This window comes from Myotis daubentonii, chromosome 2 (genome assembly GCF_963259705.1).
Source record: "Myotis daubentonii chromosome 2, mMyoDau2.1, whole genome shotgun sequence".
NCBI classification, from domain to species: domain Eukaryota; kingdom Metazoa; phylum Chordata; class Mammalia; order Chiroptera; family Vespertilionidae; genus Myotis; species Myotis daubentonii.
In genome coordinates this window covers 50,180,689-50,194,702 of record NC_081841.1, presented here as the reverse complement: position 1 = coordinate 50,194,702, position 14,014 = coordinate 50,180,689, and the positions used below count along the sequence as shown (strand labels likewise).

The 14,014-nt window shown below is 39.8% G+C and overlaps 1 protein-coding gene across 4 annotated transcripts in view; it reads right to left on the bottom strand.

The window, feature by feature from the left end:
- SPATS2 (spermatogenesis associated serine rich 2) overlaps positions 1 to 14,014 on the bottom strand; it is a 129,776-nt gene that overhangs the window by 36,249 nt on the left and 79,513 nt on the right. For 3 of the 4 annotated variants that reach the window (XM_059682771.1, XM_059682772.1, XM_059682773.1), the window contains 4 exons: positions 13,342 to 13,391; positions 10,177 to 10,438; positions 8,887 to 9,054; positions 4,928 to 5,063 (listed from right to left, as the gene is read on the bottom strand). In XM_059682771.1, coding sequence (XP_059538754.1) covers positions 4,928 to 5,063; positions 8,887 to 9,054; positions 10,177 to 10,438; positions 13,342 to 13,391 — 616 coding nt within the window. The remainder of the gene's footprint in view (positions 1 to 4,927; positions 5,064 to 8,886; positions 9,055 to 10,176; positions 10,439 to 13,341; positions 13,392 to 14,014) is intronic. The other variant, XM_059682774.1, reaches the window with a different exon arrangement.

Below are 14,014 nucleotides of genomic sequence, written 5' to 3'. Positions count from 1 at the left end.
ATTTTTATTGATTTCAGAGAGGAAGGGAGAGTGAGAGATAGAAACATCAATGATGAGAGAGAAGCATTGATTGGCATAACACCTTAGACTCAAATCCCTTTTAATAGTAAAGTAGAGCCTTAGCTGGTTTGCCTCAGTGGATAGAGCGTCAGCCTGTTGGACTCAAGGGTCCCAGATGCAATTCTGGTCAAGGGCACATGCCCAGGTTGCAGGCTCAATCCCTAGTAGGAGGCATGCAGGAGGCAGCCAATCAATGATTCTCTCTCATCATTGATGTTTCTATCTCCCTCTCCCTTCCTCTCTGATATCAATAAAAAAATATTTTTAAGCCCTAACTGGTTTGGCTCAGTGGATAGAGCATCAGCCTGCGAACTGAAGGGTCCAGGTTCAATTCCGGTCAAGGACATATACCTTGGTTGCGGGCACATCCCCAGTAGGGAGTGTGCAGGAGGCAGCTGAATTGATGTTTTTCTCTCATCAATGTTTCTAACTCTCTATCCCTCTCCCTTCCACTCTGTAAAAAATCAATAAAATATATTTAAAAAAAAATATTTTTAAAAAATAGAGCCTCAGCCTGAGGACTGAAGGGTCGTTGGCTTGATTCTGGTCAAGGACATGTGCCTCAGTTGCAGGCTCGATCCCTGGCTATCCCTGGTCCTGGTCAGGATATCTGCCTGAGGCAACCAGTTGATGTGTCTCTCTTGCATCGATGTTTCTCTCTTTCTGTTTCTCCCCTTCCCTTCCATTCTCTCTAAAAAGTCAATGAAAAAGATATTTCTTTTTAAAAATAGTAAAGTAAAATAAAAAGTTCCTACTTCCTAGGATAAAAATCTGGATAAATATATCTGATAATATGATTAAACATGTTTGGTGAATTGTAATTTTCATGTTTTTAGTTATTTTCAGAAATTATTAAAGAGTTAAATTTTTATTTTACTTTTTTAAGAGTTAAATTTTTAAATCAAAGAACACTGAGCCCTAGCTGGTTTGGCGTAGTGGATAGGGCATCAGCCTGCAGACTGAAGGGTCCCAGGTTCGATTCCAGTCAAGGGCATATGCCCGGGGTTGCAGGCTGGATCCTCAGCAGGGGGCATGCAGGAAGCAACCGATCAATGATTCTCTCTCATCATTGATGTTTCCGTATCCCTCTCACTCTCCCTTCCTCTCTAAAATCAATAAAAATATATTTTAAAAAAAAAGGAACAGAGACCAATGGAGCTAAAGTACTAGTAGAAATAAGGTATCAATGTGCTAAACATCAAAAACTGAATTTAAAAATATAGAATGATATGTACATTTTATTTTATTTATTTTATTTTATTTTTTTAATATATTTTATTGATTTTTTACAGAGAGGAAGGGAGAGAGATAGAGAGTCAGAAACATCGATGAGAGAGAAACATCGACCAGCCGCCTCCTGCACATCCCCCACCGGGGATGTGCCCGCAACCCAGGCACATGCCCTTGACCGGACTCGAACCTGGGACCCCCCAGTCCGCAGGCCGACGCTCTATCCACTGAGCCAAACCGGTTTCGGCGATATGTACATTTTAAATAACACATTAGCCCATTCCTTTATTTCTATGCTTTCTGAGACATTTTTGAAGTACTCTGTTTCATAAAATGATTCCAGCATCTCCACCTAGACTGTAAGTTTAAGGATCTAAAAGCCTTTGGTAATACTCCTAGTAGCTTAACATAAGAAGAAAAGAGCCCTAGCCGGTTTGGCTCAGTGGACAGAGTGTCAGCCTGTGGACTGAAGGGTCCTGCGTTCAGTTCTAGTCAAGGGCACATGCCCGGGTTGCAGGCTCGATCCCCAGTAGGGGGCGTGCAGGAGGCAGCCAATCAATGATTCTCTCTCACCATTGATGTTTCTCTCTCTCACTCTCCCTTCCTCTCTGAAATCAATAAAAATATATATTAAAATTTTTTTTTAATATAAGAAGAAAAGAGAAGCTCAAATAAAAGTAACTTTTCTAAGGTCAATGAGGAATCAGCTAGGACATTTTCACAATCTTAAGCACAGACTTACATGGATTTTATGTATAACCTCAAATTTCTTGACAGTCTTTTTCTCTTACCTGTTTTCTCCTTTTGTAAAGTACCTTTTGATGTCAACAAAATAGAAATTTTTATTTAAAAGGCAAGCTGAGTGTTGTATCCTGTATTTTTCAACAACACATATGACAACCTCTTAAAGTAGTTTATACTAGTATATTCCAGCTTCATGTTCCACTCCATATCCTCCTGCTCCTTAATAGCCTTAAACTTAAGTCAACTAATAGTTCCAACAATGTCAGACAAATTTTACTAATAATAAGAAAAGTAAACTTAAGTCCAGAGATGATTATTACTGAATCAACAATACAACCAGATTTTTGAGTGTTATGCTAGAGCTTTTGATTTTACCTTCCCACAGGTATGTCTCAGCTTTCATTTGGCCTCAAAGTGAAAGCAGTTATTTGTATAATTCCCCTGGCACCCCAGCAAGGGTAATGTAATCTTACTGTTGGAAATTTGTTAGAACCCTTTGCTTTGCTTTTACACTATAACCAACACAAAAAAATGGCTTCCTAAGTGACATTTACTCCAAGGTCTGGTTCGGTGCCAAATGGAGTTAGCTCACCTGCCAATTATGTCTTGAAGTAACAACTATAAGGGACACTGAAATAAGGTAGTTTAAAAACCCAATCAGCCAGAGAGAAGGGTTTTATATCAGCAGGAAAGGGCAGGTAATCTCTTTCCTCAAAGTAAATTGACCTGGTTGCTATGTCTGCTAATCAATCCTAAATACACAGTTCCCAGGTAGGAAACCATTTCATTTGTCATTTACTGAAGGAGGCTCCCCCTGGCTGGGTTCCAAGTCAACAGGAACTTACAAATCTCTCTCCCGGAACTGTGTTTCCTGCTTCAGGCTGGTTCTGAATGGAATCAGATCCTGTGGCTAAGTAATCAGTAAACTAAGCAATCATGGAGACCAGAGGCTTATCAAGGCAAAGTTGTGATGACCTACTCTTAGCACTTTATTCTTTCCCAAATGAGCCAATATCTGATATGATCATAATCCTGGGAAAAGGGCATAATACTTCCTTGAAGAGGTACAGAAAGAGAAGAAATCAGTTACTTAGAAAAATTTCCAGAAGTTAGAACTTAATTTAAGGTGAGTTTGGGATAATTAGTTGGATTTAGATAAGTACAAAGATATAGAAGAGCATATTACACATTAGGCTGGGGAAGTGGAGAGGAAGTGTGAATGTTAAGTTTTTGAGACAATGGTAATCAGGCTGGAGCAAAAATGTTTGTAAGAAAAACAGAAGATAGGACATTAAGTTTCTAGTTATAAAGCCTGAAAGGGGAAACTTGGGATTTAGGACAAAGCATGGATAGACAAGTATATGAATTACCTATCCTAGAAGTACTTTTTTGGTTATAATGGCTGAATGAACCACTCTAAAATCTACAAATGGTAAACACGGGGGTCAGGAACTTTTTGGAGGTTTCATTCTACATCTTTGTTAATTCACTCTTCAATTCCAGAGAACAGGAGGACTGAGGCTACCCATACTCCCTCTATTTATCGTCTGCTGTGGCATAACGTAACCAGACTAAGTTTGTAAATAGAGACACAGTTGAGCATGACCTAAGGCAGCGGTTCTCAACCTGTGGGTCGCGATCCCTTTGGCAGTCGAAAGACCTTTTCAGGGGTCGCCTAAGACCATCCTGCATATCAGATATTTACATTAAGATTCTTAACAGTAGCAACATTACAGTTATGAAGTACCAACGAAAATAATTTTATGGTTGGGTCACAACATGAGGAACTGTATTTAAAGGGCCAGAAGGTTGAGAACCACTGACCTAAGGGAACATGACAGGCAAGAAAACAGATGGCTGGGAGGAAGAATGGCATAGGTTCTCTTTATTCATGAATACTTCCTCTCATTTTTCAGAAATTCAAGCAAGTTTTACAAATAAGCAGAGCAGACAGTCCTCTATCTCAAAATGTCAACATAGCTGCTTTCTTCCCATAATTGTACTTAATTTGTTCTTTAAGTCCTTTCTAACTTCAAAAAAGTCCCTTTATAAAATGCAAATGCTTCCCAAAAAGGAGTTATGGTTTAAATACCAATAAACACTAATACCAAATAATTAAAACAGCGTTGGTATTCTAGAAAACATTAGAATATATTTCTCCCCCCAAAAAAGATTCTATGATCAAATACATGTGAGGAACAGCACAGTATATCTCCCTCTTGAAGATTCACAATGCACATTAACATTTTAAAGGCACTAGAAGTGCAGTAGTAAAATTTTTGTTAAAAGTATTTTCAAACTTATTTAACTACCAAACTGTATTTCCCCCACAGAGTACATATTAATAAATTTTAAGGTATGAGTATCTTATCCTGTGCTCCCTGGACTCAGTCTTCAACTCCCGCAGATATGAGTATCTTTAAGACACAGTTTGAAAAATACAAAATTAAAAACAAATCAAGGACTCATAATAGAGCACAAATTAGAATGGGATGTGTTAGGAAGGATGAAAGGAGGTAGGAAAACAAAGACAGATCTCTCCTTCTTTATTATTTTTTTCACAAATATCATGTCATTGATTATATATCCCTAAAGTGAGAATGCATAATTGTTTGTCCCTTTTCAAACAGTATGAACTTCAGGCCCATATCTAGAGCATTATGAGTTCTCTGTCCCACTCATTCCCACACTGTCACCAAAAGGAGCAGAACAAAGCAGAAAGCTAACTCTATCATGGGATTTTAACGTCTCTCCCACTATGTAAAGTAGTTAGGAGTCAGGAATTAAAGGCACTAGAAGTGCAGTAGTTGAATGGTTCACCTAGTGCATTGATGAATGGTTGACCATCTTTATAAATAATCATTTTTGTGCTACTGATATCAAATTAACTTACCAGCTCTGCAATTCAGCAAAAGCTTGTTTCATTTTCTTAATGGAAGCATCCATCTCTTCTTTAACTACAACTCGATATCGTGCAAGAGACACTGTGCAGCGCTGGAGGTCTTTCACAGATTTTTCAATATTGGAACCTTGAGGAAAAAACCCCAAAGATTAATCTTTAAAAGTATAGATAACTTGAAAGATGGATCTGAACACCTAAACATGTAAAGTAACAAATGTGTGGACTAGGAAAGTTTCCCAAAGGCTACCCTCTTCAACAAAAAAACTGATGTTTTCACAGATTTAAAAAAAATAATAAGCCCTAGCTGGTTTGGCTCAGTGGATAGAGCATCGGCCTGTGGACTAAAGGGTCCTGTGTTCGATTCCGGTCCAGGGCACATGCCCAGGCTGTGGGCTTCGTCCCCAATAGGGGACATGCAGGAGGCAGCCAATCAATGACTTTCTCTCATCATTGATGTTTCTCTCTCCCCCTCTCCCTTCCTCTCTGAAATCAATGAAAATATAAACATAAATAAATAAATAAATAAATAAATAAATAAATAAAATAATAAGTATTCTGACCAAGAAGAAGTAATAGGAATTTAAATTTACCCTCCTATCTTACACAAAACACACACACACACACACACACACACAATCTGAATCAATGATTTTCAGACAGTGGACAATAGGCAGTACTTTTTCCTTGAGAAAATAGAAATAAAAGAAGTGATGTCTATAGCCCAAGAAAGTTTTCAGGCTGTAATGCAAGGAGCAGAAATCCTAAACTGAGCCTGGAAGTCTCCCTGACTTGTGGGGACAGTGTTGAGAATTCAGGGAGGTCAAGTTTAGAATTCTCAGGGCAGAGTACTGGAGAGGAGAGAGCTACACAAAGATGAGAGAGTTGTACAGAGGTCTACAGAGGATTCTGAATGCATGAGTGTGAGGAAACTATCTAAGACAGGAAAAAGAACTGCTGGAAGGGAGCAAGTGGAACAATCCCCAGAGCGCACCCGGGCCATGAATAGTTCATTTTCATACCAGCCAGAGTGAGGCACAAGGTATAGCACTTGGAAGTGCTTAGTAATGATGCAAACTTAGCTCTAGAATAAAGGCTGCTCCAGTACAACCTAACAAAGCTTAAAAGCAAGTCTCAAACTGTTTCCAAAGAATAGTCCCAGCACAAATTACAAGAAAAATTTTAAAAATACAAAAATATCCAGCAATCAACAAAGCAAAATTCACAACGTCTGGCATCCAAAAAAAAAAAAATTACTAGCCCAGGTGGTGTGACTCAGTGGTTGAGCATCAACCTATGAACCAGGTCATAGCACATGCCCGGGTTGATGGCTCGATTCCCAGTAGGGAGTGTGCAGAAAGCAGGCGATCAATGATTGCTTCTTTCTCTCCCTCTCCCTTCCACCCTGAAATCAATAAAAATATATATATTTTTTAAATTACTAGAAAGCCCAAGCCAGGTGGCTCAGTTGGTTGGAGCCTTGTCCCATACACCAAAATACGTTGTGGCTTCAAACCCCAGTTGAGATGTGTACTGTTGATGTTTCTTTCTCATATATATGTTTCTCTCTGAAATCAATAAAAGTACATTTTTAAAAATAAGATAAAATAATTTATGTACTCAGCACAATTTTAACCAGTTTCTAAAGTTCTATTAACCTTTCTATACTCACCAATGTCAAAGTTATATATACAATTGATAGTTGGCATCACAGATCTTAGAAGTTTATAATGTGCCCAGATATAGATTTTTAATTTTTTAATTTAAATTCTTCCTCATATCAATTTGGTTTCTTTTAAAATCTACCTAAAAGCTTTCAAGCCTTGTGCCTTTATTTTGTTTGACTGAATATTCTCAGACTTGCTTTTCTGCACCAAGCTGACGGTTATGTTAGAAAGATGAAAAAGGAGAACTTCACTGATTAAATTTAGCTCATGTGGAATAAATAATTCAGTAAAGAGCTACAGGTTACAAGTGTCATTCGCATTTGTTTCATTTGTTTAGTGGAGTGGACCACCACGTGTATATGTATGATACTCAAAAAGGCTATTATCTTCACCTGTTTAATTAACTGATCATTTAAATGGCTATTATAGTTAAACTAGGGGCCCGGTGCACGAAATTTGTGCACTGGGTGTGTGTGTGGCGGGGGGGGGTGGAGTGTCCCTCAGCCCAACCTGCCCCCTCTCACATACTGGGAGCCCTCAGGCGTTGACCCCCATCACCCTCCAATCGCAGGATCGGCCCCTTGCCCAGGCCTGACGCCTCCGCCAGAGGCGTCAGGCCTGGGCAGGGGACCCTCATTTTCCCCCATCACTGGTCCTGCCCCCAGCCCAGGCTTGATGCCTCTGGCCCAGGCGTCAGGCCTGGGCAGGGGACCCCCAGACCCCTCCGATTGCTGGCTCTGCCCCTTGCCCAGGCCTGATGCCTCCGCCAGAGGCGTAGATCCCCATCACCCTCCGATAGCCTGATCGGCCCCTTGCCCAGGCCTGACGCCTCCGCCAGAGGTGTCAGGCTTGGACAGGGGACCCCCATCTCCCCCTGATCACTGGCTCTGACCCCCGCCCAGGCCTGAGGCCTCTGGCCCAGGAATCATGCCTGGGCAGGGGACCCCCATCTCCCTCTGATCGCTTGCTCCACCCCCCGCCCAAGCCTGACGCCTCTGGCCCAAGCATCAGGCCTGGGCAAGGGGACCATCATATCCCCCAATCCCCGGCTCCGTCCCCCGCCCAGGCCTGATGCCTCGGCCAGAGGAGTTGACCCTCATCACCCTCCAATCACCAATCACCGGATCGGCCCCTTGACCAGGCCTGAGGCCTCCGGCAGAGGTGTCAGGCCTGGGCAGGGGACCCCCAGCTCCCCGCGGTTGCAGGCTCCGCCCCTGCCCAGGCCTAACGCCTCTGGCCTAGGCGTCCGGCCTGGGCAGCGGGGACCTGCAGTGGCAGCGGGGGGCACCGGGATCGCACGGGCTCCGCCCCTGCCCTGCAGGACGCCTCTGGCTGAGGGGACCCGCAGCTGCAGCGGCCCCGCGATCATGGGCTTCGCTTTAGGCCCAGGCAAGGGACCCCTAGCTCCTGGGACTGCCAGCTTCGACCGTGTCCAGCTCCCATCGCTGGCTCCACCCCTACTTCCTGCTATCACTGGCCAGGGCAGAAAAGGCGCCTGATTCTCCGATCATGGCTGCCCCCCAGCTCTTAGCTCCCCCCTGGGTTTCCAATCACTGTCAGTGGCAGGGGGCTTCTTCCTGCTTTCCCTTTCGCCTCCCTGCATTGTGCCTACATATGCAAATTAACCGCCATCTTGTTGGCAGTTAACTGCCAATCTTAGTTGGCAGTTAACTGCCAATCTTAGTTGGCAGTTAATTTGCATATAGTCCTGATTAGCCAATGAAAAGGGTAGCGTCGTACACCAATTACCATTTTTCTCTTTTATTAGTGTAGATTTAAAAAAGCAAAAAGCTACCACAAGTCAATGCTAAGTATTTAAGAGAAAATGACCTTGTTTAAAACTAGAGTCTGGCAGGTTTTAATAAGAGTATGAAGTTGTGAAGAGAAACAAAAACATTTCTTTCAAATATGTCAGAGCTTTTTACTGTTGAGTCAACCAGGAGATAAAAATGAAGAAAACAAGATAAAAATGTGCAGTAAAACAAGTAAAAGAAACAGATTAATGGTAGCATAGAAGTCATCCTTGCAGTAGAGTTTGATTTTCATTCACACACAAAAAATCCCCACTATTGTAACAAGACTGTATAGCATTTGAGTTACTATTAGACTCTGTGTACACAGAATCCAGTAAGAACTGGATAGTCACTGCCTGGAAAACAGTATAAGGATTACCTACAGAACCTTCTCAGACCTTATCAATGGGAAGAAAGAGGTAACTTGCCCTCCTTAGCCAAAAACACAGATTTTTTTTTTTCTCTCTAAAAGGTAGGCTAAGCCCCTATTTACCTAGCTTTTTGTTGGTGGAGGAGAGTGGAACATCTTCCATGCCCAAATTTGAAAACTGAGGTCTTGAGAGAGATTTGCTAGCATTCCTATTTTGTTGAGAATTCTGAGTAGGGTGCGTAGTCAAAGACTTGGACTCAAAATCAAAGACACCATTTTCCAGCATGGATCCTGTCAGAAACAGAGTGCTTTAGGCAAGACTTAAGTTTAAATCAATCAAGCAGTCCTAAGTGCACACAAAGAAAAAGGGAGAAATATTTTAGGCAAAACTATGTTTCTTTTCATCTCTCCCCCCCCGCCAAAATGATGTTTCTTAAATGGCTGTGAACAAAATCGATTAAGCCCAATCAGGTGAATGAGGTCCTCTGGCTTTGCTCTAAGCAGCGTCCTGAATGAAGAAGAAAAGTCTGTGCTAACCCATCTCCAGATAGACTAGCTTGTTCCTTGTACCTGTAGCTTCCTTGTAACTTCTGATAGTTTCTATAAATTATGTTGAGGGAAAAAGAGCTTTATACTGTCCTAGGGCATGAAGAGTTTAAAATCTTTAAGGAACAGAAAGAGCAGAGTTAGAAAACGAGAGAGCTCGCTCCAAAAAAAAAAAAGAAGCCACTGACTATCTTCGGTTTGTTTGAGGTCACTTTAGGCCTCAACAATTATATTTTTCTTTGTCGTTCTGTGCTTGTGCAAATCAATAAAAGAACATAAGAAAGAACAGCATAATTCTTAAACTGCCATTACATTTATAAAGCCAGTGCAACTGAGCAAGGAGAACTGGATTAACAAACAAGTAATTAAAAAAACTATTTTAAGAGATATTCCCAATATCTTCCCAACACTCATCAAAATGGTTAATAAAACAAAGGAAAACATACAAAATATGTAAATTTACAACTAACACTAATCTTAACTCTGTATTAGAAAACAAATGTGAGACTATAAAAACCAATAGTATACTTCATGGATTTACAGTTATTATCATATTTTTCTCACTGTGTTGGATCTTAGAATAATATCAACATCAATTCATTATAATAATTTTCCTTAATAAGTGTACAATTTAAAAAATCTTAAGGGCATCTCCTGTAGTCGACTGCTTTAAACTGAAATTAAAATATGAGACAATGGAAAATAATTATATTTTTCTAGGCCATAGATAATTACAAAATGTGACTCTTTCACATGAGTGGTAACAAAAACTAAAAAGAGACTAACTCGATTTAATTTGATTGCTTTCTCAACCAGGAAGCCCCTGGCTGAGAATGCAACTTTTCAAAGATCTGTTAATAAACTCACCTGTTCTGTCCAGCACATCTGGCATGGAAGACTCAGGATCCTCCAATTCTCTGGCATCTATTGAAAGTGTCTCCATACCTTCACTGAGTGAGTCCACAGACTCAGTATCATTGATGGCACCATTAACATGGTAACCATTAATATCACCTTTTTCTGGAGAAGGCGTGGACTGCTCCTCTTGAATAGAAACCAATTTACTGGAATCTAGGATACTGTTACTTGCTTCGATTGCAGGTTTTGGTTTGCTTTTCTTCTTTTTGTTCTAATGATTATTAAAGGTTTGAAAAAAGAAAAGGAAGAGAAGACCCCCCCAACACAGAGAGGTAACTCTAGCTACCCAAAGGCAACCAATGTTACCAATTTCTCATATGCTCTTCCAGAAACTGAACACATTTCTGTATATGTGAAATTACTAACTAAAATAACTATGTAAAATACTTTGAATAAACTCAAATGCATAAATATAAGAAATTTATGCATAGTAAAATACACCAAAAGCAAAATCAAAAGATAAATTACAAAATGTGAAAAAATATGTACAACTTATATACAAAGAGCCAAATATATTTTGAGCTCTAACAAAAACAAAACAACTCAATAGTAAAAAATGGTAAAGGATATAAGTATATGAAATGATACGCAACCTCAGTAATAAGAGACATAAATTAAAACTGCGCTGCAGAGGATTCTAGGAAGATGGCAGAGGAGGAAGCATCAGGAATCTGTTGCCCCACCTAGCCTGCCTTAAACAGGCTCAGAACACTTACATTAGCCTACAGTTGGGCAAAATCATCTAACAGTGAATACAATGTAGAGTATCTACTGGTTGTTTACACCCATTATCAGGTGGCTGACTGGGAGCTGCAGCTGTCCAGCACCATGAGCAAGTGTCACACTACACACTGCTAGCCTGGGAAAGATAAAAATTCAAAGTATGGTTTCTACTGAATGCTACTGCTTTCCCACCATCGCCAAGTCAAAAGTTCATAAGTCAAACCATTCTAAATTGGGGTCCGTCTGTACAATATACTGTCCTCGGCATGAAGAGTTTTGATAGGATGCAGTGAAAGCGGTATCAAGAGAAAATTTAGTTATAAATGCTTACATTAAAAACAAGAGCCCTAACTGGTTTGGCTCAGTGGATAGAGCCACAGCCCTCCGACAGAGGGATCCTGGGTTAGATCTGGGTTAAGGGCATGTACTTTGCCCCGGGCCCAGTAGGGGGCGTGCTCAGGAGGCAACCAATCAATGTGTCTCTGTCACATGGAGATGTTTCTCTTTGTCTCTCCCCCTCCCTTCCACTCTCCCTAAAAATGGAAAATATCCTTGGGTGAGGATTAACAAAAAATAAAAATAAATACAAATATCATGGAAAAATACCCTCAGGTGAGGATTAACAAAATAAAATTAAAAAAAAAATTGCAGGCAGAGAGAATATATATATTCATGTTTGCTCATATATGCATAAAATATCCTGGAAGATAAACAAGAAATTGATAATACTGTTTATTTCTGGGGTGGGGAACCAAATGGCTGGGGAACAGGGACAGGATAAAGACGTTTCAGTGTATGTATTAATTTCTGTAGCTTTGAATTTGGAGCCACATGAATATATTACCTAGGCAAATAGTCAAATTAAAACAAACAAAAAAGTCCTTTACCTTTTATTTTAACAAATCACAGCTCTACTAGCAATACTTAATTCTATTCCTAAGGCTGTACTGACATGATTGAATCAGTTTTCCCTCAAACCCTTCTCATGGCCCTAACAGGAACACTACTGGAACTCTAGATATAACTTTCTCCTCACAGCTCTCATCTTTTTTTTCTTAAATATTTTCTCTCATGTGAACTGGGTAAGTTTTCATATCATTGTCCCATGTATATAATAGCTGTCCCAGTAACGGCTCATAGTAATATCCTATTGTACTAATCTCAACAGTTAACTGGACTGGACTTGGGCATTTGGGACTGCCAAACTGAAGCCAATTTTCTTTCTCTAAATTTTAAGAAATTTATGTCTCTAACACATACTTTTCCAGCTGCAAGCATATGTACATCACTAAATAACTTACTATTCTGGATCAGTAAATTAATAAACTGATGTTTCCAGAGCACACAGAGCTATTTATGTTAGATGAAAGCAACGAGAAGAAGTTAAGCAAATATTCAAAGCTCAAGGCAGGGAGAGCTATAGAGGGAACTGTAGCAACATTAGGTTCTCCTTGGAAAAAACTCTCAAGGGTCACTCTCAAGCCTGGTTTGGTCAAGACTTAATAGATCTCTTATGAAGTGATTTAGAGTCATCAAGAAAGCATTTCAAAACTCTAGTACTAACCTGACAGAGGAAAATAATTTTCCAAAGGGCTTTCATAGAGATACCTGATTAAAATTCATACTTCAAGCATTTCCTAAAGAAGCTAGATTTAGAGTACAGGGCTGTGGAAAGCATTTTGAGACCAGCTAGTATCCTTTGGGGAAAGCATTTTGGTTTCAAGTGGACAAGGAGAAGGAAATGAGAATCAGTATGTTAGAAATTAGGTACTAGTATTCATTATTATTACTTTCCTATTTCAGAGATGAGCAAACTAAGGCACACAAGGTTAAACAATACTCTCATGTTGTAAAACCCATAAGTAGGACAGTATATAAATCCTGTTCTGATCGACTCCACAGCCCAAGTGCCTTTCCCTCTCTAAATTGGAACACCAGACCCCTCTATATAACTAATAATAGCAAAGACCCTCTTTGGGCTTAAAGTCAAAGGTCATTAATACCAGAGATTACAACACAGTTGTCTGACCTAAGAACCTAAACTATTTTAACTGATCTATGTTAAGAAAAATGTTGAAACCACTGGACTAGATCACTTTCTCTAGTGGGGCTCTGCTTTCCTTGACATACTCTCTCTCTTGTTTCATTCCTGCCTAGTATTAATACACCTTCAGCAACTCCACCATGGCGGTGTCATTGTTTCCTGTCTTAAATCACATGGAGGAGATTGTATGGTACTCTATGTACACAGCTGTGTTTCAATGTCACAGAAGACTTTTTTAAACCAGGTGAACTGAAGATGCATATGTAAATCTTTTCTTTCAAATATTTTTGCAGCCGAAATATTTTTATAATATCAACATCATGCTTTTAAATTTCATTCATTTTTACCTTTTTCTTGCCTGTTACTGTCCATTCTTTGAGTACTTCATTGGCACTACCTGTAAGAGAAACCAGTCACAGATTTTCTCTGCTACCACATGCATGGTCAAGAAGGAATGGGTGTCTCTGCTTTTTGTAAATGCTAGAGAATTTCTAAAGTTCGTAACAGGAAAGTTAAGGTTCAAGTCTCTGAGCTAATATAATGAGATAATCACATCATGCTTATCTTTTGCAATACCTGCCCATTTAGAGTCTCCTTCTCCATGTAATTTTCTCAGTAGGTTCTTCTAAGTAGAGACTAATGTAGCCTGACCATTTTGAAATTCTTTTATATAACTTAGATCAAATACAAAGATGAGTGGTTTCAGCCCACGTATGCTATCCCCTCTCCTCCAGAAGATTATACACCACTTTGGCTATGTTGTTTTAGAGAGCTGTACACTACCCTAGACCCAAATGCTGACATTATCAAGAAAACAGATGACAATGAAAAAAAAACGTAGAGTATTTGGACTTGTTTATTCTATACTGGCAGAAAAACAGAAACAGGGAGACTTAATCTGATGTACCTATTCAATGATGAGATATCTTTTTTAAATGGCATGATATGTTATATTATCATGAGGTCTACTATATCATCTATGAAATACCAGGCTTTTAAATGAATGTTATAGAAGTTTGA